At 37.3% G+C, this 14,323-nt stretch overlaps 1 protein-coding gene and 1 long non-coding RNA gene across 3 annotated transcripts in view; one reads left to right on the top strand and one right to left on the bottom strand.

The window, feature by feature from the left end:
- The window catches only part of BDP1 (BDP1 general transcription factor IIIB subunit), a 95,774-nt gene that overhangs the window by 38,850 nt on the left and 42,601 nt on the right, over window positions 1-14,323 (top strand). For both annotated transcript variants that reach the window (XM_082722929.1, XM_082722928.1), the window contains exons 14-22: window positions 14-105; window positions 990-1,188; window positions 1,992-2,101; window positions 4,273-5,836; window positions 6,845-7,029; window positions 7,786-7,984; window positions 9,776-9,954; window positions 11,148-11,352; window positions 12,565-12,704. In XM_082722929.1, coding sequence (XP_082579055.1) covers window positions 14-105; window positions 990-1,188; window positions 1,992-2,101; window positions 4,273-5,836; window positions 6,845-7,029; window positions 7,786-7,984; window positions 9,776-9,954; window positions 11,148-11,352; window positions 12,565-12,704 — 2,873 coding nt within the window. The remainder of the gene's footprint in view (window positions 1-13; window positions 106-989; window positions 1,189-1,991; window positions 2,102-4,272; window positions 5,837-6,844; window positions 7,030-7,785; window positions 7,985-9,775; window positions 9,955-11,147; window positions 11,353-12,564; window positions 12,705-14,323) is intronic.
- Window positions 2,480-6,624, bottom strand: LOC309860685. The gene is made up of 2 exons (XR_014309531.1): window positions 3,716-6,624; window positions 2,480-3,511 (listed from the first exon to the last, which is right to left on the bottom strand). It is a non-coding gene; the product is annotated as an uncharacterized lncRNA (long non-coding RNA).

Raw genomic sequence — 14,323 nt, 5'->3', positions numbered from 1 at the left:
ATTGAATTTATAGAATGATATGGAAAAGGATAAAGTGAATACATTGGACATTTCTGGAATGGAGAATACAGAGAGAGAGAACTCAGAAGCTGAGACTGTATCTATGTAAGTATTTAGGAAGTAGAATTCAAGAGTGACTGTAATAAGTTCTGTACTGGATAATGTCTGAATTTTACTTCTATTTAGTGTGCTTAAGTCTTCTTTTAACTGTAGGTGTATTGAAACATTTCAGTAGTGCTCTTTATGCTGCTGGAGAAATAAATTTTGATATGGATCCATTGGGTATGCAGTTACATTTCTTCCTCAACTTACTAACAGGATTTTACCAAAGTCTTACTAGATTAATTAATGGTTAAGGTACATGTTTCTGGATAGCAGGTGGTTTCAAAGGGAATATTTAACTAGGAATGCAAATTCAGAGTAGGTCTTATTCTAATATGAATTTGAACCATTGGATTCTGGACTGTATATTTATGCTATAATCTTTGTTTAGGGCCCTGGAGGTATACATTACAAACTAGTATTCTTAGTGGAGAATGGTATTAAGTGTATGTCAAATATAGATGTTTTTCAGTTTTGTGATGAAATTATTTTTATAGTTCGGGTTCCAGGATAATGTCTGTCCCAAAACGTTAAGGTTTAGAAACAGGATTGGTATCTTTGAGGATTTTTTTTTTAAAGATTTTATTTATTTATTTGACAGAGATCACAAGTAGGCAGAGAGGCAGGCAGAAAGAGAGGGGGAAGCAGGCTCCCTGCTGAGCAGAGAGCCCCGATGTGGGGCTCGATCCCAGGACCCTGGGATTATGACCTGAGTCTAAGGCAGAGGCTTAACCCACCGAGCTACCCAGGCGCCCCTTTGAGGATGTTTTTGAGGACACTTGTAATTATTTTTATATTCCAAATGGTTTACTTATTTGTATCGTGGAGAAGCAATACTGAAAACAAACATGTAACTTCAGAATAACCATAGTTCTATTCTTTTGTAGTTCTGGTTTGAGTGAAAAAATTGGTCTGCAGGAAGATGATCAAACAAAGACTGTCAGACCAGCACGACTAATGAGGAGCCGATTGCAAAGGCCAAAGCCAAATGTAGGTAAAGCTGCTGAAAGAAAAATTCTAGCATCACAGGAAAAAATTGAGGCCAATGTAAAAAAGAATGAAAGTGAATCCTGTGTTGCTAGAGATGTAAGTACTCTGATTCTTTCCAATTTTTTTGTTAAACAAGTACTTCAGCCTTCTTTTACCCCCCTCTTTAAACAGCAAGACTGTACCGTTGTATACATTGTATATTAAATTTAAAGCCAAAATCTTAAGAGCCAGCAACTTTGCTACTTGTAAAGCTGTTTAACTCTGAGCAATCTAGATTTTGAGCATTTGCATAATGGAGCATCTGCTTTGCTCTTACTACTTCATGTTTACTTGCCTCCCCCCTCCACATTATTTAGGTGTTTAAATTATGCCTCCTTTTTGAAAATATAGCTAGATATGTGAATTTTAGCTCTGGCTTAAACACAGTAAAATGTTAAAAGCTTCCTATTAAAATAGAATTCCAAGAGCAAAGATGATGAATTTTAGGTTATTTACATAAGAACTAGTCTTTGTGATAAGGGTAAGAGTTCAGATCATAGTTACATATGAATTTCTTTTGTTAAAATTCTCAAGGTCTATACAGTAATGGTACTAAGCAGAAGACAGACCCCTGGGAATAATTCTAAGAGACAAGACTGAAGTGCTATAACTTGCTTTCTGATTAAGAGGAAAAGAATGGGGGATTTGAGATTAGGTAGAAGGTGTAGCTTATGAGATTTTTTAAAGATATTTAAATAACATTTTGAAAAGTGTCCTTTGAGAGTGTCCTTTGAGTATCATTTTATAATTGTGAAATGTTTACCATTTTCTTTATACTCAAATTGGACAAACTTTTCAATGCAATTTTTTATAAATGAGTGTTTCATTGTGAAACCTTAAAAATGTCTTTTGTTGTTAAGAGTCCTGAGCAAGTAGAAGATCAGTCATGTAAAAACGACTTTGAAGACATCCCATTACAATCTGAGAAAGAAGATAATTTTTTCCAAATGAATGTTAATGAATGTGTAAGGTAAGCATCATCTTAATGGTTATGTAATCTTTGAATTTTGTATGAGGTTTTAGAAATGTTTAATCAATGTTTTTTTAAAAGCTTTTATTTATTATTTTGACAGAGAGAAATTAAAAGTAGACGGAGAGGCAGCCAGAGAGAGAGAGAGAGATAGGGAAGCAGGCTCCCTGCTGAGCAGAGAGCCTGATGCGGGACTCGATCCCAGGACCCCGAGTTCATGACCTGAGCCGAAGGCAGCGGCTTAACCCACTGAGCCACCCAGGCGCCCCTGTTTAATCAATTTTTTAAAACAAAAGCAAATCAGATAGATTTTTTATGATTAAGATTACATGATATTCACTATATAACTAGACTTTTCAGGGCAATTTATGTCATAGCTTTTTTTTTTTTTTAAGATTTTGTTATTTATTTGTCAGAGAGAGAGAGAGAACACGAGCAAGCAGAGTGACAGGCAGGGGCAGAGGGATAAGTAGGCTCCCTACTGAGCAAGGAGCCTGATGTGGAACTTGATTCCAGGACCTTGAGATCATACTGAGTTGAAAGCAGCCGTTTAAGCAATTGAGCCACCCAGGCATCCCATAGCTTTCTTCTTAATTTCTTAGTTACTAGTGATTTGATGAGTTGATTTACTCCTCACAAATTAGACCTGATTAATATGCATATTAGATTAAATGTCTATGTTCAAACATGAAATGCAACTTACTTACTTCTCATTGTTTCTTTGGGATTAGATTGATCCACATATGACCTTTATTCACATAAATTTTATGAAAAACCCATACATGAAAACCCATACTTCTTTTAGCCACATGCATTTTTTTTTATTTGTTATGTCCCCTCTGGAGGGTACCAAACAAAATCTATGGAATTACTAGTATACTTTGGAAAATGTTTTTCCTTTGGAAATATTCAGTGTGCACAGAAGTAGTGAGAACAGAATAGTGGACTCCTTGTCACTACTATATGTAGTTTGTGTGTGTGTGTGTGTTTTTAAGATTTTATTCATTTATTTCGTCAGAGAGAGATACAGCTACAGAGGGAACACAAGCCGGGGGAGAGGGAGAAACAGGCTTCTCACTGAGCAGAGAGCCTGATGCAGGGCTCGATCCCAGCACCCCGGGATCATGACCTGAGCCAAAGGCAGCCGCTCCACGACTGAATCACCCAGGGCACCCCACTGTTTATTATTTGTTTTCTTTTGTTTTCCTTTTAAATATTTAATTTATTTATTTGACAGACAGAGATCACAAATAGGCATAGAGAGAAGGGGGGGGAGCAGGCTCCCTGCTGAGCAGAGAGCCCAATGTGGGGGCTTGATCCCAGGACTCTGGGATCATGACCCAAGGTGAAGGCAGATGCCTTACAACTGAGCCACCCAGGTGCCCTTTTAGTTTCAACAATTACGGGCGTCTGGGTGGCTCAGTGGGTTAAGCCGCTGCCTTCGGCTCAGGTCATGATCTCAGGGTCCTGGGATCGAGTCCCACATGGGGCTCTCTGCTCAGCAGGGAGCCTGCTTCCTTCTCTCACTCTCTCTCTGCCTGCCTCTCTGCCTACTTGTGATCTCTGTCTGTCAAATAAATAAAATCTTTAAAAAAAAAAAGTTTCAACAATTACTAGTGTTTTTTCAATCTTCACATTTAAAGTCTAGCCTTTCTTATACTTTTTTGTTCAGGTCATACTTCAATATGGCTATTTGAAATGCTGTTCAAATCTGGCCATATAAATGCATTGCTTAACTCTTAAGGCAATGCATATGCTGGATAAAAGATAGGAGGGGCCAAGAGGTAGGAATAGTAGACATAATTTGGTCTAGCTCCATTGCAGAGGACTGGAGACTCTTAGCCAGTATTTGAGAAGGATTGTGTGGTTGACAATTAGGTATGGTTCAGAGCCAGTTGACTACTACTCTAATTGACCTTATTGATAGATTTCTCTTTATACATGTCTCTATGTGAGTAGACATTTTAAAAATTCATTATTTCAAAACATGGTTTTTTCCCTCTCCTTTAATTTTTAGGTTTTACCCTGAGATGTCTGAGGCTTTCTTAATTTATTTTTTAGTTGATAATTCCTCGTCTTTTAGTAGTATTTTCTCAACCATCCTTTTTTTAGCTGGCAGTGTGGTTTAAAATTTGATTGTATGTTTTTTTTTTTTTTATATACATATATAGTATTCAAGAGGATAAGAAGGTCCCAGTTCTAAAGACTCGATTTCAGAAACCAAAGCCAAATATAGGAAGAGGAGCTAGAAGAAGAGAAATTTTTTCAAAGAAAGAGGTGTCAGAGGAGATTGAATCTGGGCAATTTGCAGCACCTTTGAAAGAAATTACAAGAATGGAAGAAACCTTACCAAGGGAGAGCATATCAGTGGAGGCTAATTCTACTAAGGAAATGGAGTCAGTTTTAGGGAAAACTGAAAGAGACAAGTCTCCCAGAGAGACGATACCAGAAATGATGACCAGCGCTGTGGAAATGGAGACAGATTTGAACGAAACAGGAGGAGAGGTTTCCCCAAGGGACACTGTATCAGAGGTGTCTGATATCACTGAGGAAAGAGTGAAGAATTTGGAAGAAACTGGAAGAGAGGTTTCCCCAAGGGATACTGTATCAGACATGTCTGACGTCACTGAGCAAAGTGTGATAAATTTGGAGGAAACTGCAAGAAAGGTTTCCCCAAGGGATACTGTATCAGACGTGTCTGATGTCACTGAGGAAAGTGTGATAAATTTGGAGGAAACTGGAAGAGAGGTTTCCCCAAAGGATACTGTATCAGAGGTTTTTGATGTCACTGAGGAAAGAGTGATAAATTTGGAGGAAACAGGAAGAGAGGTTTCCGCAAGTGATACTGTATCAGAAGTATCTGATGTCACTGAGGAAAGAGTGATAAATTTGGAGGAAACTGGAAGAGAGGTTTCCCCAAGGGATATTGTATCAGAGGTGTCTGATGTCACTGAGGAAACTGGAAGAGAGGTTTCCCCAAGGGATATTGTATCAGAGGTGTCTGATGTCACTGAGGAAAGAGTGATAAATTTGGAGGAAACTGGAAGAGAGGTTTCCCCAAGGGATACTGTATCAGAGGTGTCTGATATCACTGAAGAAATAGTGACAGGTTTGGAAGAAACTGGAAGAAGAAAAATACCCCTACAGGAAAATGCCCCAGAGGTCAGCACTATAGATGAAGTAGAAACACATTTAGAAGAAACTGGAAGTGAGGTTTCTATAAGGGAAAATGTACCAGAGATTGTTGATGCCATTAAGGAGAGAGAAACACATTTGGAAGAAACTGAAAGAAGAGAAATAGACATAGAAGAAAAGGCCCCAGAGGCTAAGACTCAAGGTGAAATAGAGACAGATTGGAAAGAAATTGAAAAGGGAACTTCCCTGGGGGAAAAGGTACTACTGGGGATCAGTGCCACGGGGGAAAGGGAGATTGATTTGAAAGAAACTGGAGAAGGAGATCTTTCCCTGATGGAAAAGGTATCAGGAAAGACGACTGCTATTGAAGAAACAGAGGCAGAATCAAAAGAAACTGGAGACGTTTCCTCAAAGAAAAGCAGATCAGAAGAAATTAGTGCTCCTGAAGAAATGGCTGCAGATTTGGAAAAAACTGGAAAAATAGACATTTCTTTAAGGAAATATGGAGCAGAGGAGACCAGGACCTCAAGACAAAATGACACAGATTTAATGCAGAGCAGTAGTAGTTGCTGCAACACTGTGTCTTCACTAACTATCAAAGTATGTATTTTTCTGTTCTTTAGCAAACCTATTTTTGAACACTTTTTCAGGGAAAAATTATCAAAATAAAAAAGGTGATTATTGCTCTTAAATCCCACAAAATTTAAAATCTCTAAAAGCTTTGAAGTCTTTCCCAGCCCTAAATTCTGTGTTTTAGGACCTTAAAGAAACTATGTATCTTTTAAAAAAGTAACTTAAAAATATATTTAAATGTGGTTAAGTTACTGTTCTTAATGTCAGTTTGAAGTTACTCTTAGCTAAAAGGAGTGTAGGGAATTAGACTGGATTAGTGCTAACTGTAATATGAACATAGAGTAGAATTATTTCTTGTGACCAAATGTCTTTCTTTTTTTATTTCCTGTCCCATTCCACTTTTATTTTTTTATTTTTTAAATTATTTAAGGAGAGCAAGTAGGAGGGGTGGACTAAGCAGACTGCTCTGAGCATGGAGCCCAACATAGGGCTCGATCTTAGAACCCTGAGACCATGACCTGACCTGAAACCAAGTCAGATGCTTGAGTGACTGAGCCATCCAGGTGCCCCCCACCTTCCCTCCACTTTTAAATTTTCTTTTTTCTTCCTTTTTAAAAAATATTTTTAAAATTTTACTTTATTTTAGAAAGGGAGAGAGAGCACTTATGGGGTGGGCCTTGGAGAGAGTCAGAGAATCTAAGGCAGGCTCCGCACTCAGCATGAAGCGCTTTGTGGGGCTTGATCCCACACCCCTGAGATCATGACTTGAGTTGAAAATGAGAGTTGGACGCCCAACTGACTGAGCCATCCAGCTGCTTGTTTCCAGTGGGGCTGCTTGGCTGGCTCAGTCGGTGGATCATGTGACCTTTTTTTAAAGCAGGTGACTCTTGATCATGGGGTTATAGGTTTGAGCTGCATGTGAGGTGTAAAGATTACTTAAAAATAAAATCTTCAAAAAACCTCAAAAGTTTACTTGAAGTTCACATGCTTGTGACATTTTCCATTTGTGCTGATTTCCTGTGACTATTCCTCTAGAATGTTAGCAGTGAAGTACTATCCGTGGTGCAGACACCTGAAGAAGAAAAAAATTCTGAAAAGGAACTGTCAGGTCACTTGAGTTGTTTGGAGACTTCTTTACAGACTTCTGAACCTGATAAAACAAATGACAAGGGGATGCTATCTCCAGATGTTCCAGAGCAGTTTTCAAATACTAATTTAAGGTATAAACATATTGGTCTGTGTGCTTTTAAAGACAAATCATCTTTGTTTTTTATTTAAAAAAATATTTATTGGAGGGAGAGAGCAAGAGCAGGGAGAGGGTAAGGAGAGGGAGAAGCAGGACCTCCACTGAGCAGGGAGCTTGATCCCAGGACCCTGGGATCATGACCCAAGCCAGAGGCAGACGCTTAATTGACTGAGCCACCCATGTGCCCAAGACAAAGCATCTAAGGAGACATTTTCAGATTATCAGTAAGATTTCAAGACGTATCTATAGCATAGTGTTAAACTGCTTCTAAGCTCTGGAATGATAGGGAGAGAATTTTGAGGTCATTATGACACTAGATTGAGAGAATTACTAACATCAGAATTGTATGTAACATATACTCCTAAGTCAGTATGGGTGTGAGAGCCGCTGTTTTCTCTTTGCAAAGATGATAGGCTTATATTTCAGTTGTACTCCTTGTATTTTTCAGGATCTGCCAAATAGCCCAATTTGTTTACCTGTTAAGAATTAGATTTAAAGAGACATTGGGGAGGGTGTGTGTTAATGGTGAGTGCTGTGAAATGTGTAAGACTGATGATTCACAGACCTGTTCCCCTGGGGCAAAAAATACATTATGTTAATAAAAATATTTTAAAAAAATTAAAAATAAGAATTAGATTTAATATTTATTGCCAGTTTCTCAAGTTGTCCTAAGACTGTTCTCATTGCCCCTTCAACTCATTCTAAAGTTTGATAATCCTTTTTCCAAAAGCAAATCTCTTCCTCAAGAGCAAAAGCCACTAGAAGTTAAACCAGCACCTTTTATGAGAAGTCGATTCAAGAGACCAAAACCGAACTTAGCAAGAGCAACTTTAAAGAGAGAGACTACAGAAGCAGAAAAATATGTACATGGGAAGAAATTGGAAACTGATAAAACTGAGACTGTTGTGGTGCAGCAGACCAGTGAACAGGTGAGTACACTCCCTTCTCAACATGTGAGTGCTATTCAAGGTGGATGTTTTTTGTCTTAGTTATTGCTACTAAAGTAAAACAGCTGGGTTAACATTTAACAGATATTTTCTCATATAATTTCTATTGCATGTGAAATAGGAAAGGGGGATTAAGAGGTCCAGACTTCCCAGGGCCGCTGGCTGGCTTAGTTGGTAGATATGCAAACTCTTGATCTTGGGGTTGTGAGGTTGAACCTCATGTTGGGTATAAAGATTACTTAAAAATATAAATCTTTTAAGAAGCACAAATTTTCAGTCATGAAATAAGTAACAGATAAGCACGGTATAAGGAATATACTTAATAATATAGTAACATATGTAGTAATATAGTAACATATGGTTATATATATAGTGACTATAATTACTGTGGTGAATATTGAGTACTGTATAGAATTGTTGAATCACTGTGTTGTGCATCTAAAACTAATAAAACATTGTCAACTGTACTTTAATAATAATAAAAAATCCCAGTTCATAAAAAAGATAATAAAATGATGTATTTTTTAAAAAGTGCAATTTTGGATTAAAATTCTTTTTGTTTTATTTTTATTTATTTTTAACTATTTATTCGAGAGAGAGAGAGAAAGCATGACAGGGGGAAGGTCAGAAGGAGAAGCAGACTCCCTGCTGAGCGGGGATTTCCCCATGTAGGGCTCCATTCCAGGACTCTGGGATCATGACCTGAGCCGAAGGCAGATGCTTAACCAACTGAGCCACCCAGCTGCCCCAAGTGTTTTAAAATGGCTTAGTTCTGGGGTGCCTGGGTGGCTCAGTTGGTTAAGTGTCCAACTCTTGATTTTGATATCAGGGGTGTGAGTTCAAGCCCAGTGTGGAGCCCATTTAAAAAATAAATAAAGAGGGCGCCTGGATGGCTCAGTTGGTTAAACAACTGCCTTCGGCTCACGTCACGATCCTGGAGTCCTGTGATTGAGTGCCCATCGGGTTGCCCACTCAGCAGGGAGTCTCCTCCTCCCTTTGATCCTCTCCCGTCCCATGCTCTCTCTCTCACCCTCATGCTCTCTCAAATAAATAAATTTTTAAAAAATCATTAAAAAGGTAAAACAGTTCTTAAAATGCTTGAAAATTTGTATTTTTTCTTCCTGTTCTTAAAATTTTAAAAAGGTGTATCTTTTTTATTGATTATTTTATCTGATGATAGAAATTGCAGATTGAAAAAATACATCATCTAAAAGTGAGAGTCCATTGTGATGTCCCATTTCTTCCTCCCAGGTTAATCAGTCATGTAACTATTTTGAGTATGTCCACCCATTCTTTTCTGTATATATACTTATTTACATAAAAAATAAAATGTGTGGATATTTTCTTTGTTTTCCAAAAATGGTGTTATAACTTGCCTTCTCGTATTTTTCACTTAATATTATGAACATATTTTTGGATCAGTATATACAGATTTATCTTCTAAATTGTTCTGGATTGTTCTACTATAAGCAAATTATAATTTATTCAATACCTTACTGATAGGTTTGTCTTGTTCCCAGTGTTTTGATTTTGTTCATTGCTTTTTTGGGGGGCTATTAAATGGGTATAGTAAACATCTTTTATGTACTTTTCCATATACTTACTTGAATATGTTTGTAAGATACATTTCTAGAAGTAAATTTGCTGAGAATTAAAATTTTAGTAGGTACCTTTCTATTGTCCTCTGCAGAGACTCTACTAATTTATTTTGCTCGTAGTGTATGAAAGTTCCTGTTTCAGCCCTCAATGAAATTTTCCTTACCTGCCTTCTAGGGTGTGGCTTCCTTAATGACATCAAGAGAAAAAGACAAATCAGGTCATAGGGAGGAGGAGACTGTAATATTACCATGTATACACACTGAAAAGGACCTTTCACCTTCAAGTTCTTGTGATCCTGAAGCCATGTCTCAGCCTGTACAGACCCAGGAAAAGGAATTAGTTGTTTCTCTGGGGTAAACAGTGATACTTCTTTGAAAATCTAAAATCTATGTATATTTAAAAAAAAAAAAGCAAAGGAAAATCTAAAATATGAGAGAATTCTTCAAGTATTTCTTCATTGTTACTAAGATGTGTTAATGTATTTTAAAAGTGAATATCAAGAATACTTGGTTTATTTTTATTTATTTATTATTTTTAAAAAGATTATTTGAGAGACAGAGAGTACTCAGGGAGGAGGGGCAGAAGGAGAGGGAAAGAGAATCTTAACCAGATGCCATACTGAGCACACAGCCCTCTGTGGGGTTTGATCTTATGACCCTGACATAATGACCTAAGCCAAAACCAATAGTTGGATGCTTAACTGACTGCACCACCCAGGCTCTCCAAGAATACTTGGTTTATTTTTATTCATGTGTCAGACTGTCTAAAATAGAAAATCACACTGAGTTAACACCTTTTGATGCTTACCTGCCTGTATTCACTATTAGCTACTTAGGGTTTTATGCAAACCACTGCATTTAAAAATACATGCATATAAGGATTATATTCATTATTTTCTTAAAAACTGTAGTAGAAAGATGCCTGGATGGCTCAGTTGGTTAAGCATTTGAATTAAGTTAGGACATGATCCTGGGGTCCTGGGATCAAGTTCCACTTTGAGTTCCTTGCTTAGTGAGTGCCTGCTTTTCCCTCTCCCTCTGCCTGCTACTCTCCCTGCTTCTCCCTGCTTATGCTCTCTCTCTCTGTCTTTGTCAAATAAATAAATAAAATCTTGACCAAAAAAATTGTAGTAGAAGACTTATTTACAGTTTTAACCATTTTTTATATAGATGGTCTAGTGTTATTAATGCACATTCACAAAAATGCACATTCATGTTGTTTTGCAACAGTTACCACATATATCTCCAGAAATTTTTCATTTTTCCAACCTGAAACTTAACCCGTTAACAAGAATATCCCATTCCCCTTCTTCCATTCCCTGGCAACTACCTTTATACTTTCTGGCTCCATGAATTTGAATTTTCTACATTACATAAATTCATTACCTTTTCAGGATTAAAATAACTATTTTTTTTAAATAGAAGAATATATATCATTGAAGTAATTTGATTTTATAGTTAGAGAAGATTCAAATTTTATGTTTTTACAGTAGTTTTCATCTTCTTACAGTCCAGCTCTCTCTCTTTCTCCCTGTCCTCTCTTCTAGGGCTTATAGAACAAACACTTTTCAGCAAGAAGTGAAGGAAAGCATTATTCCAACTGCTCGAATAGTAAGGAGCCGACTTCAGAGACCCAGACCAAACATAAAAAAGGCTGGACCGAGGCAAATAGAAAAAGGTGAAGCTGAAGGCATAATTAAGGAAGAAAGAACAGTAGTACAAAAAGATGAAACTAAAAAGTTCTTGACTGTGGTAAGTTACTGTTATGTAATTGAGCCTTCTAATGCATGTTAAAATACGAAATGGCATCTCAGACTAGGTTTAGAATATAGGCATGTGACACTCTCATCAATGAATATATAATATATCTAGTTCTGTTCTAGATTTACCATTCTAGATTTTTTTAAAATGAAAACAGATTTTTTCCCCTAATTAATGAACCTATTCATTATGAAAATATTCAATTAATACAAAATATTATAATAATATTGAGGTAACCACTGAAAACCTTCTGACGTATCTTACTGGGTGTATCTCCATGCATGCATGTGTGTATACTTATGTAAATTTAAATAATACAATCTCTGGGGCACCTGGCTGGTTCAGGTGGTAGAAAATGCAGCTCTTGATCTTTGGGTTGTAAATTTAAGCCCCACATCAGGTATAGAGATTACTGAAACATAAGATAATTTTTTAAAATAGTAAAGTCACTGCGTACATTTTTTTTAAAAAAATATTTTATTTATTTATTTGATAGAGATCACAAGCAGGTAGAGAGGCAGGCAGAGAGAGAGGAGGAAGCAGGCTCCCCGCTGAGCAGAGAGCCCAATGTGGGGCTTGATCCCAGGACCTGAGATCATGACCGAGCTGAAGGCAGAAGCTTTAACCCACTGAGCCACCCAGGCACCCTGTACACGTTATTTTTGTGACTTATATTTTATTTAATATATTAAGTGACTTTTCATGTCAAGAAGTATAGAGGTATATCGTTTTTCATTGCTGCATAACATTCTGCTGTTTGACAGTTTAACCAATCTTTTTTTGATATATCTTTTGGTATAAATCTGAGTAGTGTAATGTACTTTTCAACAGATCTTATTTCTTTGTCCTTCTTTTTCTCTGTCTACCAAGGGGAAATCTAGATTTAAAGCCATTGTAATCTTGTTTGAAACCTCTCTATCCCCAGAAGAAATCATTGAACTTTTTTGGAAAAATTTTGGGGGTGAGGTGGGGGGGTGGTAGGTGTTTACAACAGATAATTATTTAGTTTTTAAAGTGTCCTGTAAACATAATAATTGCAGTAATTGAAGCTTCTCTCTGAATTAGATAGTTTTATTTTGGACAAAAATTGAACATTGCATACCTAGTTTGACTCTTCATTTTGAAAAACTCAATACCTAATGATTGAAATATTTTGGGAGGTATTAGAAAAAAAAAAATGCTACCATTCTTTTGTCATTTTAGCCAAGCTCTCCAGTTGGAACTGAAATTGAAGTTGTATCCTCCAAAGTTTCAGAAGGTATAACGTGTGAAAACCAGAGTCACATGGTCCTTGCAGAACCTCTTCATCTTAACAAAATAAATGTTTTAGATGAAAAGATGAGGTGAGTTTGCTTTTAATCAGAAAAACATAAAACTTCTGAAGATAAAGGTTGGAGAACTTGACATCAAGAAAATTTTGTGAAAGGTTAAAGCAATACTTAATTATGAAATGAAATTTTTTTAAATTTTTATTTTTTAAAAATTTTATTTATTTGACAGAGACATAGAGAGAGAAGGAAAACAAGCGGGGGAGTGGGAGATGGAGAGTCAGGCTTCCCGATGTGCAGGGAGCCTGATGTGAGCCTTGATCCCAGAACCCTGGGATCAGGACCTGAGCTGAAGGCAGATGCTTAATGACTGGACCACCCATGTGTCTGAAATAGAATATTTTATTTTATTTATTTTTATTTTTTAAAAGATTTTATTTATTTATTTGACAGAGAGATCACAAGTAGGCAGGGAGAGAGAGTGGAGGAAGCAGGCTCCCCGCTGAGCAGAGAGCCCGATGCGGGACTCGATCCCAGGACCCTGAGATCATGACCTGAGCCGAAGGCAGCGGCTTAACCCACTGAGCCAACCAGGCGCCCTGAAATAGAATATTTTAAATATGCTTCTTCAAAGCATGATTGATATTCTCTTCATTTATGATTTCTCCACAAAGTTTGGCGAGCTCATATTTTATTTTAAAACTAAATTTAATAGTAGATAAGTTCTTAAGTTCCTGGTATATTTGGAAATTTAAATCCTACTGACTAAATTCATACATAGGAAATGCTATATCCTAGAATATCCCAAACCAAATGTTAAGAATGGTATCTTTTAAATGAGTTAGACCTGAAAGGTGAAGATATTTCAGTACTACCATTTTTATTTATTACTTAAAATCTGCTTTATTATTACTGATACTACTTTTTTTTTTTTAAGATTTCATTTATTTATTTGACAGACAGAGATCACAAGTAGGCAGAGAGCAGGCAGAGAGAGAGAGAGGAGGAAGCAGGCTCCCCTCTGAGCAGAGAGCCTGATGCAGGGCTTGATTCCAGGACCCTGAGATCGTGACCAGAGCTGTAGGCAGAGGCTTTAACCCACTGAGCCACCCAGGCGCCCCTCTGATACTACTTTTTTTAAAAAAAAGATTATTTATTTTAAAGTGCAGGTGAGCATATATGTGCATGCGTGTGAGTGAGCAGGGAGGGGGCAGAGGGAGAGAGAGAGAAAATCTCAAGCATTCTCCCCACTGAGCGCTGAACCCCATGCAGGCCTCAATCTCATGGCCCTAAAATGACCTGAGCCAAAATCAGGAGTTGGACTTTTAACCAACTGAGCCACCCAGACACCTTAATACTATATTATGATTAGCAATGATCAAAGGATGCTTCATTGCAAGGGTACCACTAGAAGGAAGACCCAAAAGAAGTGAAGGAACAGCAGGTCCAGGGGTTGTCGAAGGGGAGAGGGAACAGCAGCTTTGCAGTACTTAAGGCGAGAGCATGCCTGGCTTGTTTGAGGAACGGTGAAGGGAGCTGTGTGAAATGGGGAAAAAGAAGGAGAGTAGTAGATGTAGGAAAGGGTAAAGGCAGACTAGGGAGAATGGCAGATTATACTGTAAGGAATACAAACCATTGTAAGTATTTGATTTTGACTTACTGAGCCTTTAAAGGTTAGTGACCTTCAAGTTCAG

The sequence above is a fragment of the Mustela nivalis genome (assembly GCF_964662115.1).
Source record: "Mustela nivalis genome assembly, chromosome: 3".
Lineage (NCBI taxonomy): Eukaryota > Metazoa > Chordata > Mammalia > Carnivora > Mustelidae > Mustela > Mustela nivalis.
Note: the sequence above shows the minus strand (reverse complement) of the source record. Positions and strands in the feature narration are given on the sequence as shown.